The 15,636-nt window shown below is 35.9% G+C and overlaps 1 protein-coding gene and 1 pseudogene across 38 annotated transcripts in view; both read right to left on the bottom strand.

Annotated features, from left to right (window-relative positions):
- LOC123793446 (uncharacterized) overlaps positions 1-15,636 on the bottom strand; it is a 386,505-nt gene that overhangs the window by 92,294 nt on the left and 278,575 nt on the right. For 26 of the 38 annotated variants that reach the window (XR_015722485.1, XR_015722484.1, XR_015722483.1 and 23 more), the window contains 3 exons: positions 7,540-7,610; positions 7,121-7,214; positions 3,824-3,936 (listed from right to left, as the gene is read on the bottom strand). The exons of 9 other annotated variants lie outside the window; for them this stretch is intronic. Coding sequence is in view for 25 of the 29 variants with exons in the window: in XM_087857789.1 (XP_087713915.1) it covers positions 3,824-3,936; positions 7,121-7,214; positions 7,540-7,610 (278 nt within the window). In the remaining 4 variants the exon portion in view is untranslated. The remainder of the gene's footprint in view (positions 1-3,823; positions 3,937-7,120; positions 7,215-7,539; positions 7,611-15,636) is intronic. 3 more of the 38 variants (XR_015722487.1, XM_087857804.1, XM_087857811.1) reach the window with 1 other exon arrangement.
- LOC148107378 (ankyrin repeat domain-containing protein 26 pseudogene) lies at positions 12,179-14,896 on the bottom strand (annotated as a pseudogene).

The raw sequence follows: 15,636 nt of genomic DNA, 5'->3' as shown, positions 1-15,636 counted from the left end.
TAAAAGAATTCATGGAAACAAAGGAAAATGAAAACACAACTGTTCAAAACCCGTGAGATGCAGCAAAAGCGGTTCTCAGAGGGAAGCACAAAGCAATGCAGGTCTTTCTCAAGAAACAAGAAAGGTCTAAATACACAACCTAACCTTACACCTAAAGGAGCTGGAGAAAGAACAGCAATTAAAGCCCAAATGCAGCAGGAGAAGAGAATTAATAACGACCAGAGCAGAAATCAATGAAATTGAAACCAAAAGAACAGTAGAACACAGCAACGAAACTGGGAGCTGGTTAAGAATTAGTAAGATCGATAAACCCCTGGCCAGACTTAGCAAAAAGAAGAGAGAAAGGATCCAAATAAATAAAATCACGAATGAAAGAGGAGAGATCACAACCAGCACCAAGGAAATACAAACAATTTTAAGGAACATAGTAGGAACAACTATAGGCCAACAAACTAGGCAATCTGGAAGAAATGGATACATTCCTAGAGACGTATAAACTACCAAAACTGAAACAGGAAGAAACAGAAAACCTGGACAGACCCGTAACCAGCAAGGAAAATTGAAGCAGTTATCAAAACTCTCCCAACAAACAAAACTCCAAGGCGATGGCTTCCTTGGGGAGTTCTACCAAACATTTAAAGAGGAATTAATACCTATTCTTCTGAAGCAGTTTCAAAAATATAGAAATGGGAGGAAAACTTCCAAACTCTTCCTATGATGCCAGCATTACCTTGATCCCCAAACCAGACAAACACCCCACCAAAAAGGAGAATTACAGACCAATATTCCTGATGAACACGGATGCAAAAACTCTCACCAAGATACTAGCCAACAGGATCCATCAGTACATTAAAATGATTATTCACCACAACCAAGTGGGATTTATTTCTGGGCTGCAAGGGTGGTTCAACATCTGCAAATCAATCAATGTGATATGCTACTTTAAGGAAAGAAAGGACAAGGACCACATGATCCTCTCGATAGACACAGAAAAAGCAACTGATAAAGTACAGCATCCTTTCTTGATTAAAACTCTTCACGGTGCAGGGATAGATGGAACAGAACCTCAATATCATAAAAGCCATCTTCAAAAAGCCCACAGGGAATATCATTCTCCATGGGGAAAAACCGAGGGCTTTTCCTCTAAGGCCAGGAGCATGGCAGGGATGTCCACTCTCACCACTGTTGTTCACCATAGTACTAGAAGTCCTAGCCTCAGCAATCAGATAACAAAAAGAAACAAAAGGCATCCGAATCCGCAAAGAAGAAGTCAAACTCTCTTCGCAGACGTAATACTCTATGTATGGAATATGGAACATTATGGAATATGGTGGAACAAGACTCCACAATATGGAATATGGTGGAACAAGACTCCACCCCAAACTTGTTAGAACTCATACAGGAATTCTGCAAGCTGGCAGGATAGAAAAATCAGTGCACAGACATCAGTTGCATTTCTATAGACTAACGATGAGACAGAAGAAAGAGAAATTAAGGAGTCAAACCCATTTACAATTGCACCAAAAACCGTAAGATTAGAAATCAGAAATAAACCTAACATATTACATGGTGCACTGGGTGTTATACGCAAGTAATGAATCATCGAACTTTACATCGGAAACCGGGGATGTACTGTATGGTGACTAACATAATAAAATTTAAAAAAATTAAAAAAAAAAAGAAAGAAACCTAACCAAAGAGGCAAAGGCTCTGTACTCTGAAAACTCTACAACACTCATGAGAGAAACTGAGGAAACTACAAAGAAATGGAAAAACATTCCACGCTCATGGACTGGAAGAACAAATATTGTTGAAATGCTATGTTACCTAGAGCAGTCTATACCTTCAATCCAATCCCTATCAAGATACCATCAACTTTTTTCACAGAGCTGGAACAAATAATCCTAAAATTTGTATGGAACCAGAAAAGAACCTGCATAGCCAAAGGAATGTTGAAAAAGAAAACCAAAGCTCGTGGCATCATAATTCCAGATTTCAAGCTCTATGACAAAGCTGTAATCATCAAGACAGTATGGTACTGGCACAAAAACATTCTGTTTCTTTGGCCAATGAAACACAATAGAGACCCCAGAAATGGACCCTCAACTCTATGGTCAACTAATCTTTGACAAAGCAGGAAAGAACAGCCAGTGGAAAAAAGACAGTCTCTTCAACAAATGGTGTTGGGAAAATTGGACAGCCACATGCAGAAGAATGAAACGGGACCATTTTCTTACACCATACACAAAAATAGACTCAAACTGGATGGAAGACCTAAGTGGGAGACAGGAACCCGTCAAAATCCTAGAGGAGAACATAGGCAGCCACCTCTGTGACCTCAGCCGCAGCAACTGCTTGCTAGACATGTCTCCAAAGGCAAGGGAAACAAAGACTTCATCAAGATAAAAAGCTTTTGCACAGCAACGGAAGCAGTCGCCGACACCAAAAGACAACCACGGAATGGGAGACGATATTTGCAAACGACATATCAGTTAGAGGGCTAGTATCCAAAATCTATAAAGAACTTATCAAACTCAACACCCAAAAAACAAATAATCCAGGCAAGAAATGGGTGGAAGACATGAACACACATTTCTCCAAAGAAGACATATAAATGGCCAACGGACACGTGAAAAATGCTCACCATCACTCGGCATCAGGGAAATGAATACAAATCAAGACCACCACGAGATATCACTTCACACCAGTCAAAATGCTAAAATGAACAAGTCAAGAAATGACAGATGTTGGCAGGGATGCAGAGGAAGGGAACCCTCTTACACTGTTGGTGGGAATGCAAGCTGGTACGGCCACTCTGGAAAACAGTATGCAGGTTCCTCAAAAAGTTGAAAACAGAGCTACCCAAAGACCCAGAAATAGCACTACTAGGGATTTACCCCAAAGATACAAATGTAGCGATCCGAAGGGGCATCTGCACCCCAATGTTTATAGCAGCAATGTCCACAATAGCCAAACTATGGAAAAAGCCCAGATGTCCAATGACAGATGAACAGATAAAGATGTGGTGTGTGTGTGTGTGTGTGTGTGCGTATATATATACACAATGGAATATTACTCAGCCACCAAAAAAATGAAATTGTACCATTTGCCGTGATGTGGATGGTACTAGAGGGTATTATGCTAAGTGAAATAATTCAATCAGAAAGAGAATTATCATTTGAGTTCACTGGTATGTAGAATTTAAGAAACAAAACTGAGGAGCCTAAGGGAAGGGAGGAAAAAATAAAAGCAGATGAAATCGGAGCAGGAGACAAATCATAAGAAACTCTCAATCATAGGAAACAAACGGAGGGTTGCTGGAGGGGAGGAGGGTGGGAGGATAGGGTAACTGGATGATGGACATGAAGGAGGGCACCTGATGTAATCAGGACAGGGTGTTATATAAACTGATGAATCCCTGAACTCTTCCTCTGAAACTAATAATACACCATAGGTTGATGAATTGAATTTAAATTAAACAATAATACAAAATAAGAATATAGAAGCCAAACCAAGATAACTTTTGAGGTGATTAAACAATGACACAGAGAGGTTTTTAGATACTAAAATATTGGTTTGAAGGGAAGAACACTATTAAAAGGAAAGATTACCAAAGAACAAAGATATCTTGCAGAAACTATTCAAGGTGGACGATGAAAAGTGCAGTTGCTATTGTTAAGGGAACTATTGTTACTATTTAAGGAATCTAATTAAAGTGTAAGTATAATTTTGGCAAGAATTTGTATTTAGGTTTTAATAAAGTAAAATGATAGTTAAATCAATTAATTAATGGTTAAAATGATCTGAAATATTACAGTCTTACCTAGTAATCTCTTTTTCTAATTGACCATTTTTCTTCACTTCTTGATCCAAACAATATTCCAGAGATTGTTTTAACTCAATAAATTTCTTCATCTCTCCCCTTTTATCATCACACTTTGAAAAAACATTTTAAAGAAAATTATCTTTAAAAATCTAGATACTCATTCTTCTTTCATAAAATATTATTTCTCATGAATTCATGACTAAGACATGTGTAGACAGTTTTATAAACTACATTTTATAAATTTTATAAATTAAAATTTATAATTGTATGTTTTATCATTATATAAATGGTTTATAATTAACTTTAATTTTAAATGTATATAATGTAGTTTAAAATTTATGATTTTAAATTTTATCTAATGTAGTTTTACAAACCTGATGCCAATAAAAACAAATTTCAAATGTAAGGAACTTTCTTCAAACAGCTTAAACTGATTTTACACTGTCATCATTATTTTTTCTAGAATTTAAATTGCCAAAATTTACTTGTGAAATACAGAGGTTCTTACCCATATTAATACTAAGTGTTAATGAAAACATTTTAAAAGTGGCTATACTTACATTTTACTTTCTGACGATACCCTAGAAGCATTTTCATCCATAGCTTAAGATACTCTGCGTTCTGTGAGATCACACCTTTCTAAGATAACCTCTGAAAAATTCCTATGCAGTCCCCATTACAGTTTTGATGATCATCTGACTTTAGGATGAGATACTCTCATTCTCTGCAAGCATTTCAAGCATTCTCTGCAAAATTTCAATTTCTTCTTTTCTATTAACTACTTTTCTCTTTAAATAAAGTTTAAGTCTTCTCGATATTATAGAAAAACTTTTGCTTAACTCCTGCAGCTTTTACTATCATCCTGCTTCTCCCCTTTCGCTGGCCTTGAACATTCTTTATTTAATGTGTCCTTTCATCCACAGATTCAACTTTTCATCACTTTTCTTCTTTTCACTAAAATCTGAGCTTCCATCCTGGAATTCCACTAAAAAATTTTGAGGGTCATCAAGGATCTTTTTTTTAAAGTCCTTATCCACTTTACTTCTCAGCCCCTGAAAACAATGACCACACCCTCCCCTCTCTTCTAATCCCATTTTATTTCTAAATGACAGCAACCGCTAACATTTAGTCCCTGACCCTTGCTCTTCCTCTCTTCAAATCCTCTCCAAGTTGTTTAAATCTCAAGGCTTCAAAACCGGATTCTCTAATCTACATTTCCAGCCTTGACCCCTGTACTGAGGTCATTTGTCCTTTTGATCTTCCTTCTAGTTCCTCACAGACAATATTCAAAACCACACACTCAAAAACCGTTACCTGATGTGGACTACATCAGCTAGTTTTTTTAAAAAAATTATTTATTTGAAATAGAGAGAGAATGCATGAATGGGGGAAGGAGCAGAGGGAGAGGGAGCAGGGAGCCCGGTGCAGGGCTCAATCCCAAGACCCTGAGCTCATGGTCTGAGCTGAAAGCAGGAGCTTAACTGACTGAGCCACCAGGTGCCCCTAGACAGCTAATCTTCTACAGTTTATGTTGACTCTTTTTGGTATTACTTCAAGTATATTGTTATTTTATCATCTCAGGGGGCACCCTTACCCTTAGGATGCTGACCACCATACTTTGTCTTGCTTTTCTTTTATGATGCAAAGGTTTTTCACAAGGGTCAGATTATCAACTTTTCACCTTTGTTTTCTTTTGAATAATTTCCTATTCCGTAGAGATTTGATCTTAGGGAAGTCTTCTGGAGTTCTATTCAGAAACATACTTGACTATGTTGTTTGGTAGCTTAAGTCAGCCTAGAGGGATATATCTCTTCTTCCCAATCCAGATTCTTCACCTCAAAACTGTGTCCATCGAATATCTTAACCCAGGTAGTCTCTGGCCTGGGGATTCGTGAGCTAAATCCTTCTAGAGAAGTCAGGACTATGGACTGAGTTGGTTGAAAGCTAAGTTTTTGTTTCACAGGGTAGACCTTAAAGTGGCTAATAATTTTCTGTCATAACCCTAATTCATTTCCATTGGAATCTACAGAAGAGCTACAGATATTCTTAAAAACCTTACAATATTTGATACCTTCCTTAATAGATTTCTGTATGACACTGGAGGGGGACAAACCCTGGCATTCTCATTCACAGAAGACTCTTTATCAACATATTGTCATGTTACTGACGCTCAATGAAAAGCACAGTAATCCAATGTGACTAATTTATATGAAATCTAGAAAAAAAATAATTTTCGATGTTTCTTGGGCCACGGAAAGAACCAGTCAACAGAATGTGCCAGTTCCCCTCATAGGTATAGCTGTATAATGAAATTTGAAAGTATGCAGCTTTTGTGACTAAAGAAACTAGTGGTAGGTGCATCTACCTCATTGTTCCAAGTTAGGACTCACAATGCAGTCCTCTCATCTTACATCATTGGTAGCCTCTCCTACAAAGGAGGGTGTAAATGGCACGAGAATCTGGTTCTGCTTGGTAAATAGTTATATCGTTTTCACTACGGATCAATAAGTTGGAATTGGGGATTGCACATTAATTTTTTCTGAGATTCGATTGTTAAATCTCTGAAAGGCTGATTAATTCAAGTGAATGAAAAGAAATGAGCTGCAGAACTTGCAATGAATGCTAGGAGTACTGTTACTATGTAAGGCCCTGATTGAGCACTCATTTCTACTTTTTCACTGGCATCTCTTTTCCTTTTCAAAATCCAACAAAGAGAAAAAGATATTCCTTTGAGAAAAACGTTTGCATAATGACCTAGTAGTCATTCTTGATGAGGACAACAAATTACACATTTTTGATTACAAATCACAACAAATTATCATTAAGGTAATTCACCCTCAAATCTCATTAAAGGGTTTAGATTACAAGAGAAAGTCAGAATTCAAGATCAAATTATTACTCAAAGTTTGGGAATTTTTAAACATATTGAAAAATATTAGCAGGGACTCAGACATCTGTATACCAATAATCACGGCAGCATTACTAACAGCCAAAAGGTGGAAAAACCCAATTGTCCACTGACAGATCAACAAAATGTGGTAGGTATAAAATATTGCTTTTCTTAGACTATTCACAATCTTTTTTATTACAATCTTGCTATAAAAATTATTAATTTTTTAATTCAGTCAACTTCATCTATAAAGAGGAATTATACTACTAGTAGTCAGTAGCAAAAATATGAACAAACATTTTTATCAGTGAAAATTTTCATATTATCCAAAATATTCTTATACACTACTACTAGAGAAATAAAAATTCCTTTTCGGTAGGACAGAAATTAAGAGACTGACTTACCGAACTTGTACTTAACAGGTTTTCCTGAAGCTCTTCAATTCCGCCCGCTTGCTTTTTGACTCTATCTTTTAACTCGGCATTTTCAACTTCAGGCCTAAAATGTGTATTTTAAAATTATTCTCACACACAAATTTTAAAAGTACCGTATAATTTCTAAACAGACATCTGAAGATGTTACATAAATTCTTAAAAATTTAAAAAGTAGAAGATTTGGCAACTGTGCCATTTTCTGGTTTTGTAATGTGCAAAATTTAAAGATAATATGCAAAAATCATACATTTCAATAGAGCACAAAGCTGAAATTTTTATCTAGCTTAACAATGATGTACTTATTGTCATCACTGATATATTTCTCATACTACACAGCTTATCTGCTTTATAAATACTCAAGCTATTTTCTGTGCTGCTTTAAATTGTACTTTTGCACGTGATCTTTTGACTTCTCAATACATCTTACAGCCTCTGCATGTCGATCTTGTGCTTCTTGCAACTAAAAAAGAAAAGAAAGAAACACTTTTAACTATTGGCAATCTACTATAAAACCACCATCAGCTATTTTTGTAAATAAAATGTTATTGGACACAACCACACTCTCCTCTACATACTGATTCATGACTACAGCAGAGTTGAGCTGCTGCAACAGAGACCTATGGCCTACAAAGCCTCAAATATTTACAGGGAGTCTGCTTCTCTCTCCCTCTGCCCTTCCCCACTGCTTGTTCTCTCTCTCTTTCTCAAATAAATAAATAAAATGTTAAAATAAAATATTTACAAACTCCTTACAGAAAAGTTTACTGACTTCTCTAGTGCTAAAACGTAACACTTTTCATGTTTTTAAATTTTATTTTATCAGCTAAACCTACAAATGTACATATTGGTCAAAGGGGGAAAGACAGAAAATAACCTTATGGGAAACATTTCTATTTTTGTATTCCAAGCACCACATCAACTATAATTGTAAACATTCATGTATGTGAATGACCACGGCTATTCCAGTGATTATAGAAGCTAACATGCTGCTTTCAGTGACAACCAGGTATTTCACGGAATAGTATGAGAGGCAGTATCTTCGTAGGAACCAGAATGCCTACGGTCCGAATTCCCAACACCACTGGGTATTATTAGCTGTGTGACCTGGAACAAATTACTTAAAATTTCTGTGTCTCAGTTTCTTCTTCTGTGAAATGAAGAAAATAATAGTATCTACCACACTGGGATGTTGGGAAGATTAAATTAGGAAATATGCATGAACTCTTTAGAAGGGGATGTAGCACACACCAAATTCTAAGTGTCTGCAATTAGCATTATTATTGTTGCTGCATGTTATGTTCTAATCATATTTGATATTTTAGGCAGATGAGACCACAAAAGTGGTCTCATCTACAAGTTATACTGAATCGTTCTTCGTATCACTGAAAGTGGCAGCAAATGGGGAGCACGAGGCCCAGAATATATCCTCAGTACTTCAAAAAACTCGCACCAATTCCACCAGCCAACAGTACTTTTTTTCCACTTATAATTATTTTAACTTACTCCCTCTCTGTACTACTCAGTGGACAATGCTCATGGACTACAGTGCCAATAGTACCTCCTAGACTGAGTAATAAATAATTTACATGAACATCAGAGGCAAGGGAAAGCCACTGACGTGGAAATAATGGACCCTTGCTAAATCAATGTTCCCAAATCATTTCATGTTTATATTGTTTATTTTAGCAACTGTTTAAGTTACACTGCTTTAGCAAGTACTCTGATGAATAGATTAAGGCTACATGCTATATGGCATATCAGAAAAGCTGTCCCCAGGGGCACCTGGCTGGCTCAGTCAGAAGAACATGCAACTCTTGACCTTGGAGTCATGAGTTCAAGCCCCACATGGGTGTAGAAATTACATAAACAAACAAACTCTAAAAAAGGAAGGAAAAAAAGAAAGAAAAAAGAAAAGCTGTCCCCAGAGCTTTATAGTTCGTAAAGTGTTAAAAGCTGTAAATCTCAGTTCTGCCTGCAAAATGAAGAAAAGCAAATTTAGGCTGTTTTTCCATAGTTGGGGGGGAGGGGGACAACCATTTGATTGAACACTTCTCCTCTGCCAGATTAAATGCTTTCAATTTTACATTTAATTGCTTAAAATACATTTAGAAAATAAAAGCTTTGTTATGTCAATGTCTTCAATAAGAAATTATTGATATGGTATAAAGCACTTAATTTTATCCTAAAAACTGTTAAGTTAAAATATTTTCAATTTATACAAGGATAGGTACCATACATAACCCATATTTTCCCACTTAGATAAATGCATACTTAGACAAAATCATCTCGCATGAGAAAAATAAAAACAATGTAAAACGAAGGACTAAATTGTTCTGCACAGACTAAATGACAAGTGTGAAGAGAGTAAGGTCAGTGGGAATTAGAATAGTCGGAGAGAGCTCCATGGAGAATGAGAGACTATGAGCCAGGTCTGAATAGTGTAGGATTAGGCAAGAGGAAGGGAACCTAAAAGGACAGAAAGGACAGCAGGAGTAAAAGCCTGAGAGATGGTGACATCACCCCAATTAACTCAGAGGATAAAATCTGATGGCAGGGAAATAACTAAATGAACGCTCACAGCAGCATTATTAATGGCGAAAAAGTGCAAACAACCCAAAGGTGCATCAAGCGATGAATGAACAGGGTTTTAGCCCACAATGGAGCACGTTTGACAATAAAAAGAAATGGAGCACTGACATATGCTATAACACAGATGAACCCTGAAAACATTAAGTCAAAGAAGCTAGTCAAAAAGGACCGCACACTGTCTGATCCTCTTTATGTGAAATATTCAGAACAGGCAACTCTATAGAGGCCGGAAGTAGCTGGTGGTTGCCTGAGGCTCCGGGCAAGGGCTAAGGATTTCTTTTCAGGGTGATGAAAATGTTCTACTTGATGGCAGTGACAGTTGCACAACTCTATGAATATATTCAGAAACCATGAACTACACATGTTAAATGGGTGAATTGTATGGTATGTGTATTTTACCTCAATAAGGCTTTAAACAAATCTAAAGGCAGGACCTAGATAATTTTCTTAATTCTCTCTTTTGGGTGTATATACTATACATGATCTGAATATTTCTATGCATTTACAATGTATCTGAAAGGAAACAAAAATGAAGGAAATGCCTAAGTTCAACTGGTTTGTGAAATGACTTTTCTGTACAAGTTATCCTGAAATCAGTACAGATTCTCTATCCATTCATAAAAGTGAGGATGAGAAATAAGAATTCTCTGAAACATTCCATTAAACACTATCTTCTGATTTTATATGGCTCACCTCATCATGGCACCAGAGATATCATTAAAAAACAGTGTTTAGGGCACCTGGGTGGCTCAGTTGGTTAAGCATCCAACTCATGATTTCAGCTCAGGTCATGATCTCATGGGTCACAGAATCAAGCTGGCATGGGGCTCTGCGCTGGTCAGGGAGTCTGCCTCAGACTCTCTCCCTCTCCCTCTCCTCTCCCCTTACTCAGGCACACGTGTGCATGTGCATGTGCTCTCTCTCTCTCAAATAAATAAATAAATATTTAAAAAAAAAAACGGTTTGGAAGAAAAAAAAGTCCCTCAATTTCTGTGAGGAATGATGCGTTAAGTCTCAACTTCCCTAAGCGTAAATAGTATAAGAAAAAATGTATAATACAAACAGCAGAATGAAAGTCAAAGTTTAAGAAATAAGTGCACTGCGAAGATACTAAAATTATACTAAATCAACTATAATGAAAATACAAAAGAAAGTGGTCCGTGGAAATCAGCATCCTAAAACATTTTATATTATTTAATCAGCTACAGATTAACCATTAACATGTTCCATTTAATACATACTTGACTTCTGATGTGACTTAATTTCTCCTTTAAATCCTGTGCCTCATCTTCTAAATTAATATGACAACGTGATGTAACCTCTAGTGATGCCTCTGACATAGATTGTTTTTTTAGGGTATCAGCCAGTTCTAGTTGAAGCTGTGTCATAGCTACCTAATAAGACATTTCTGCTACTGATTTTATAAGTCATCTTACTCTTAAGTTGTGTTAATAATATGTAACTCTAACATACGTCCTTTGAAAAATATCGCCACATATGTCAATTCACCTTCTTTTCCTAATATGTACACATTGCTGTTTACTGAATTTGGTTAAAGACACAAAAAGGTGTTATCATCTTGCCCAGTCAGTATTATGTTACTTAGATAATTAATTCAGCCCCACTACCCATTCCTTGTTGATGAATTTGGAAAGCTTCCCAACCTACTGAAGTCTCAAAAAGAAATGGGTATATAGGTGGGACTAGCAGTGGTAAATTCTACATCATGATATGTTTTCCCTCTTTTTTATTAGAGGCTTCAATTAATGTCAAAGTTCCTCACATATTCAATCCTCTGCTCAAATCCTTCTAATAGATTACTATCTCGGGACAAAAGGGAAGTCATTCTAATGGCTTTCAAGGCCCTAGATAACCTGGCTTGCACCTCCCTCCCTGACCGCCATTTCTGCTACACAAGAATCCTGCCATCCCTCATTAATCTGAAAATGGAGATCCAATGCCAAATTAACGAATTACAGAGATATAGTTCTCTTTGTATTGGACAAACTTATGCCCAGATCATAGTAATTGTGCTCTGAAATGACCAAATTACGTGTAAAATTGCTTTAAAAAATTATAAATAGCACTGGGAAGATTAAATCAAACACAGTTTTGCTAAAGCTCACCACAGTTGTCCCAAATTATGATTTAATGAAAAGTAAGTGCCTTCAAAGAGGTAAAAGGTCATAAGAATACATGATTTCAGACTAAAACTTCAAATTTATGTAAGTAAAAATAAAGTTATGCCAACCTAAAATTTATAAAGAGCTACCAAAGGAAAAGTACTGAGATACAGCATCTCAGTTCATGTGGGAAGTCAGGAGTTAACTGTCAAGTTAATCCACTTAATTGAATCTCAATTTCAAAATGCCCATTTTAGGTATGTGCATTTCCATTTATCTGTTCATCATGGTATTAAAATGTGATGACAAAGATTAAAAGTTTTATTTTAGCAGTACAAAACTAAATTATTAATATTAGCCTACTATCTATCAGCAATTATAACTTAACCTCTTAAACTTTCATAGATGGCACAACAATTTTATTCAGATTAGAGCACTTCTCAAGTCTAATTTTTATTTGCTAGATACAAGTTAACCCTGGCTTATAGTCTATATATTTTATATTTTCAACTAGATTCAAAATTCAGCCATAATCATTCAGGTCATGATCTTGGGGTCCTGAGGAGGAGTTCTCCAATGTGGAGCCCTCTTGGGTTTCTCTCTTCCTCTCCCTTTGCCCCACCCCCATTCATGTGCAGGTGCACTCTTTCTCTCTAAAAAGAAAATAATGATAATAATAATCCATAATCAAATATTACTTTGAATTTTCTCTCAGGAAGCTTGAAAAATATTTATCTTTCTGGATACTTCCCTTTCTACTTTCTCCTTTTCATACTAATAAATTCTTTTTTTTTAAAGATTAAATTCATTCATTAACTCTTCATTTCTTTCTTCCAACATAAGACCTTGTTTTTCACTTTCAGCCTGAAGTTTTTCTAGAATATCCTGAAACTGGTCTTGGATATTAATTACTATCTTTTCTTTACTGGCAGCTTTGTTGTAAGCATCATCTAGTTGCTGTTGAAGCAACGTATTTTCACTTTGTAGTTGAGATAATCTCTCTTCTAAGGATTCCTGCTGTCCAACGTATTTATTCACTTTATCTTGTTCATTTCGATGCTTGTGTTCAATTTCCTTTTTCTGACACTGTGTGTGACTTAGGTCTCCCTGTACACGTTCTAAAACCAAAGTCTTTTCTCTGAGGGCATCTCTTGGGTGACGGAGCTCAATTTCTAAAGTATTGACTTGACCTTCACCTTTCGAAAGATTCTGAGAAGGCAGCTCATTGTTATCTTTCAGGTTAGACACATCGAAATTCAATTTCTCCTGCACAGGAACACATTCATCTTTTGCTCTCTGGAAAGGAAGTTCTAGGTCTCTCTTTGATGTCTGAATTTGATCACGATCCTGTATAGCACTAGCTAGTCTAGCTCGGCATGATTCAACTTTTGCATCCAGTCTTTCCTTATTTTCCTCCTTGCCCTCCGATTTTGACTTTAGCATTGTATTCTCAGCGGTCAGAGCATTAATCTGTCCACTATACAGGAATATTGTTTTTCTTAATGTTTCCTCGGTCAGTTTTATGGTCTTTTGAAGGCTGGCATTTTTCTCTTTTATAATTGCAATGTCTTCACAGTACTTCTTTTCTTTTTCCCGGTTTTGATTGTTTATAGTGCCTATTTCCAGTCTTAGCATGGCAAGTTGATCCTGACACCTGTGGTTTTTATGCAACAGACCTTTTTCTTTTCCATGACTATTAAAAATCTAAGTGAAACAAAGGAGACTTTTAGCTGGAACTCAATAAAATGACATTATCATGATGTTCTCTGAAATTAAAGAATAACCTATGTTTATACAACGAACAGGTTGCAGTAAGTGGATATCCAACGGGAAAGAAATAAAGTTGGGTCCAAACCTCAAACGTTATACAAGCCTAAATTCCCAAAGGTTCAAAAATTTAATTGAAAAAAATGAATACATGAGAGGAAAAAAGAAACCACGACAAAATTTTTAAGAATCTCACAATTGAAAGGCCTCTCTCTGATTTACAACAAACCCAGAAAGCTTGAAATAAAAGATTAATAAATCTGACGACACTAAACATTGAGTTTACAGTCTGATATCTAACACAGCCACCCCACAGTAAAATCCTTAGCTCTGCATATGTTTGGACAGATTAAATTTCCTAAAATTCTTTTTTCCTGACAATATTCCACAGAATTCCAGTTTTCTAACATTTCTATAGTCAGTTATAAGAATTGCATCTACTGACAACCGACAAATCCAGGCACTGCACTATAAACACTTCTACATACTTCAATGACCACTTTTAGTTATCACAATTCTAGAATGGAGAGGTTAAAAATAGTAAGTGAGCTGCAGGACTTTCCTTAGGTCTTCTTACTCCACTACTAGTGCTCTTGCACCAAACTGCAGTTCTTCTCTAGTGGAAATCATCAATACAAAAGGAGCCTTATATTTCAAAATACTGGTGGTAAATAAGGTAAAATGTATACAGCTCTTAGAAAAATCATCAGATTATTTGCTGCTGCAATAAATTTTATTTCCTCTTCATGATGTTTAAAATGGTAAGAAATACAAAATGGGGGGAAATACACTGAGCTGTTTTATTAGGAATAAAATACTCATCAATTAATTATCATTAGCATATGATTGTTTCAAAAGCACCTTGTAATAAAATAGGATACCACTTGGAGCAAATTGCTACTTTTCTCAAAAGTAGGACACTAACATCCAAAAGAAAGTCTCTGAACAGGCTACACTTTTCCTCCTGTTCGTCAGTGGAAGCGTTAAGCTAAACTCTCTATTAATACAGAGGTGATGAAGTAACTGCCCCAAAACTGAAACATATGTTGTCAGTAGCAATAGTTTTGAGCTTATGGAAAGCTCATCAATTCTTATGGAAAATAATAAAAGCCTCTCCATTGGATGAGGACATTATGAATGTCACTATTTGACGCTTGCAGACAAATGCATTTAAATTGAGACTATTACTTTAGCCACTGGACCAGAAATGTCACTGCCCCTTATGTCCCCCATATGTGTGTGTGTGTGTGTGTGTGTGTGTGTGTATGTGTATGTATATATATATATATATATATATATATATATATATATGCTTTATATATATATATATGCTTTAAAAATCCTCTATACTTTCCATGATCTACACTGTTGGTTTTTAAAATATATATATATGCATACATGGAGAAAAAATAGTAATTTCAGAAAATAAGATATGTATACATACAAATACATACACACATGTACTTCAAAATGACTAAAGAAAATACCCCAGAATGCATTTTCTTTTTTTTTTTTTTGGCTCTATTTTTTTTAATTAATGATTTTTTATTATATTATGTTAGTCACCATACAGTACATCCCCGGTTTCCGATGTAAAGCTCGATGATTCATTAGTTGCGTATAATACCCAGTGCACCATGCAATAGGTGCCGTCCTTACTACCCATCACCGGTCTATCCCATTACCCCACCCCCCCTCCCCCAGAATGCATTTTCTTATCGGCCTTTTCTAGCTCCTTTTGTTTGCAAAGGTGATGGTTTAGAATTCCGTCTTGTAATATTCTGGCATTCTGTTCTTGAGAAAGGTGTTTCTTGTGTCGTTTTGTTCTTCTACAACCTAGAGACCTATTCTCACTAGGATTTTGGATCACACCATTAAAAAAGAAAGTCAAAAGCTTAAGAGAACTTAAAAAAAATGTTCAAAAGAAGTAGCCTTTGTAAAGACAGGATTTTTATCCTGCTCATGAATAACTCCAATTTTAAATGACAGCTAAATTTGTCATAGAGT

This window comes from Ursus americanus, chromosome 31, assembly GCF_024610735.1.
Source record: "Ursus americanus isolate L20-20 chromosome 31, mUrsAme1.1.p, whole genome shotgun sequence".
Classification (NCBI taxonomy): Eukaryota; Metazoa; Chordata; class Mammalia; order Carnivora; family Ursidae; genus Ursus; species Ursus americanus.
Note: the sequence above shows the minus strand (reverse complement) of the source record. Positions and strands in the feature narration are given on the sequence as shown.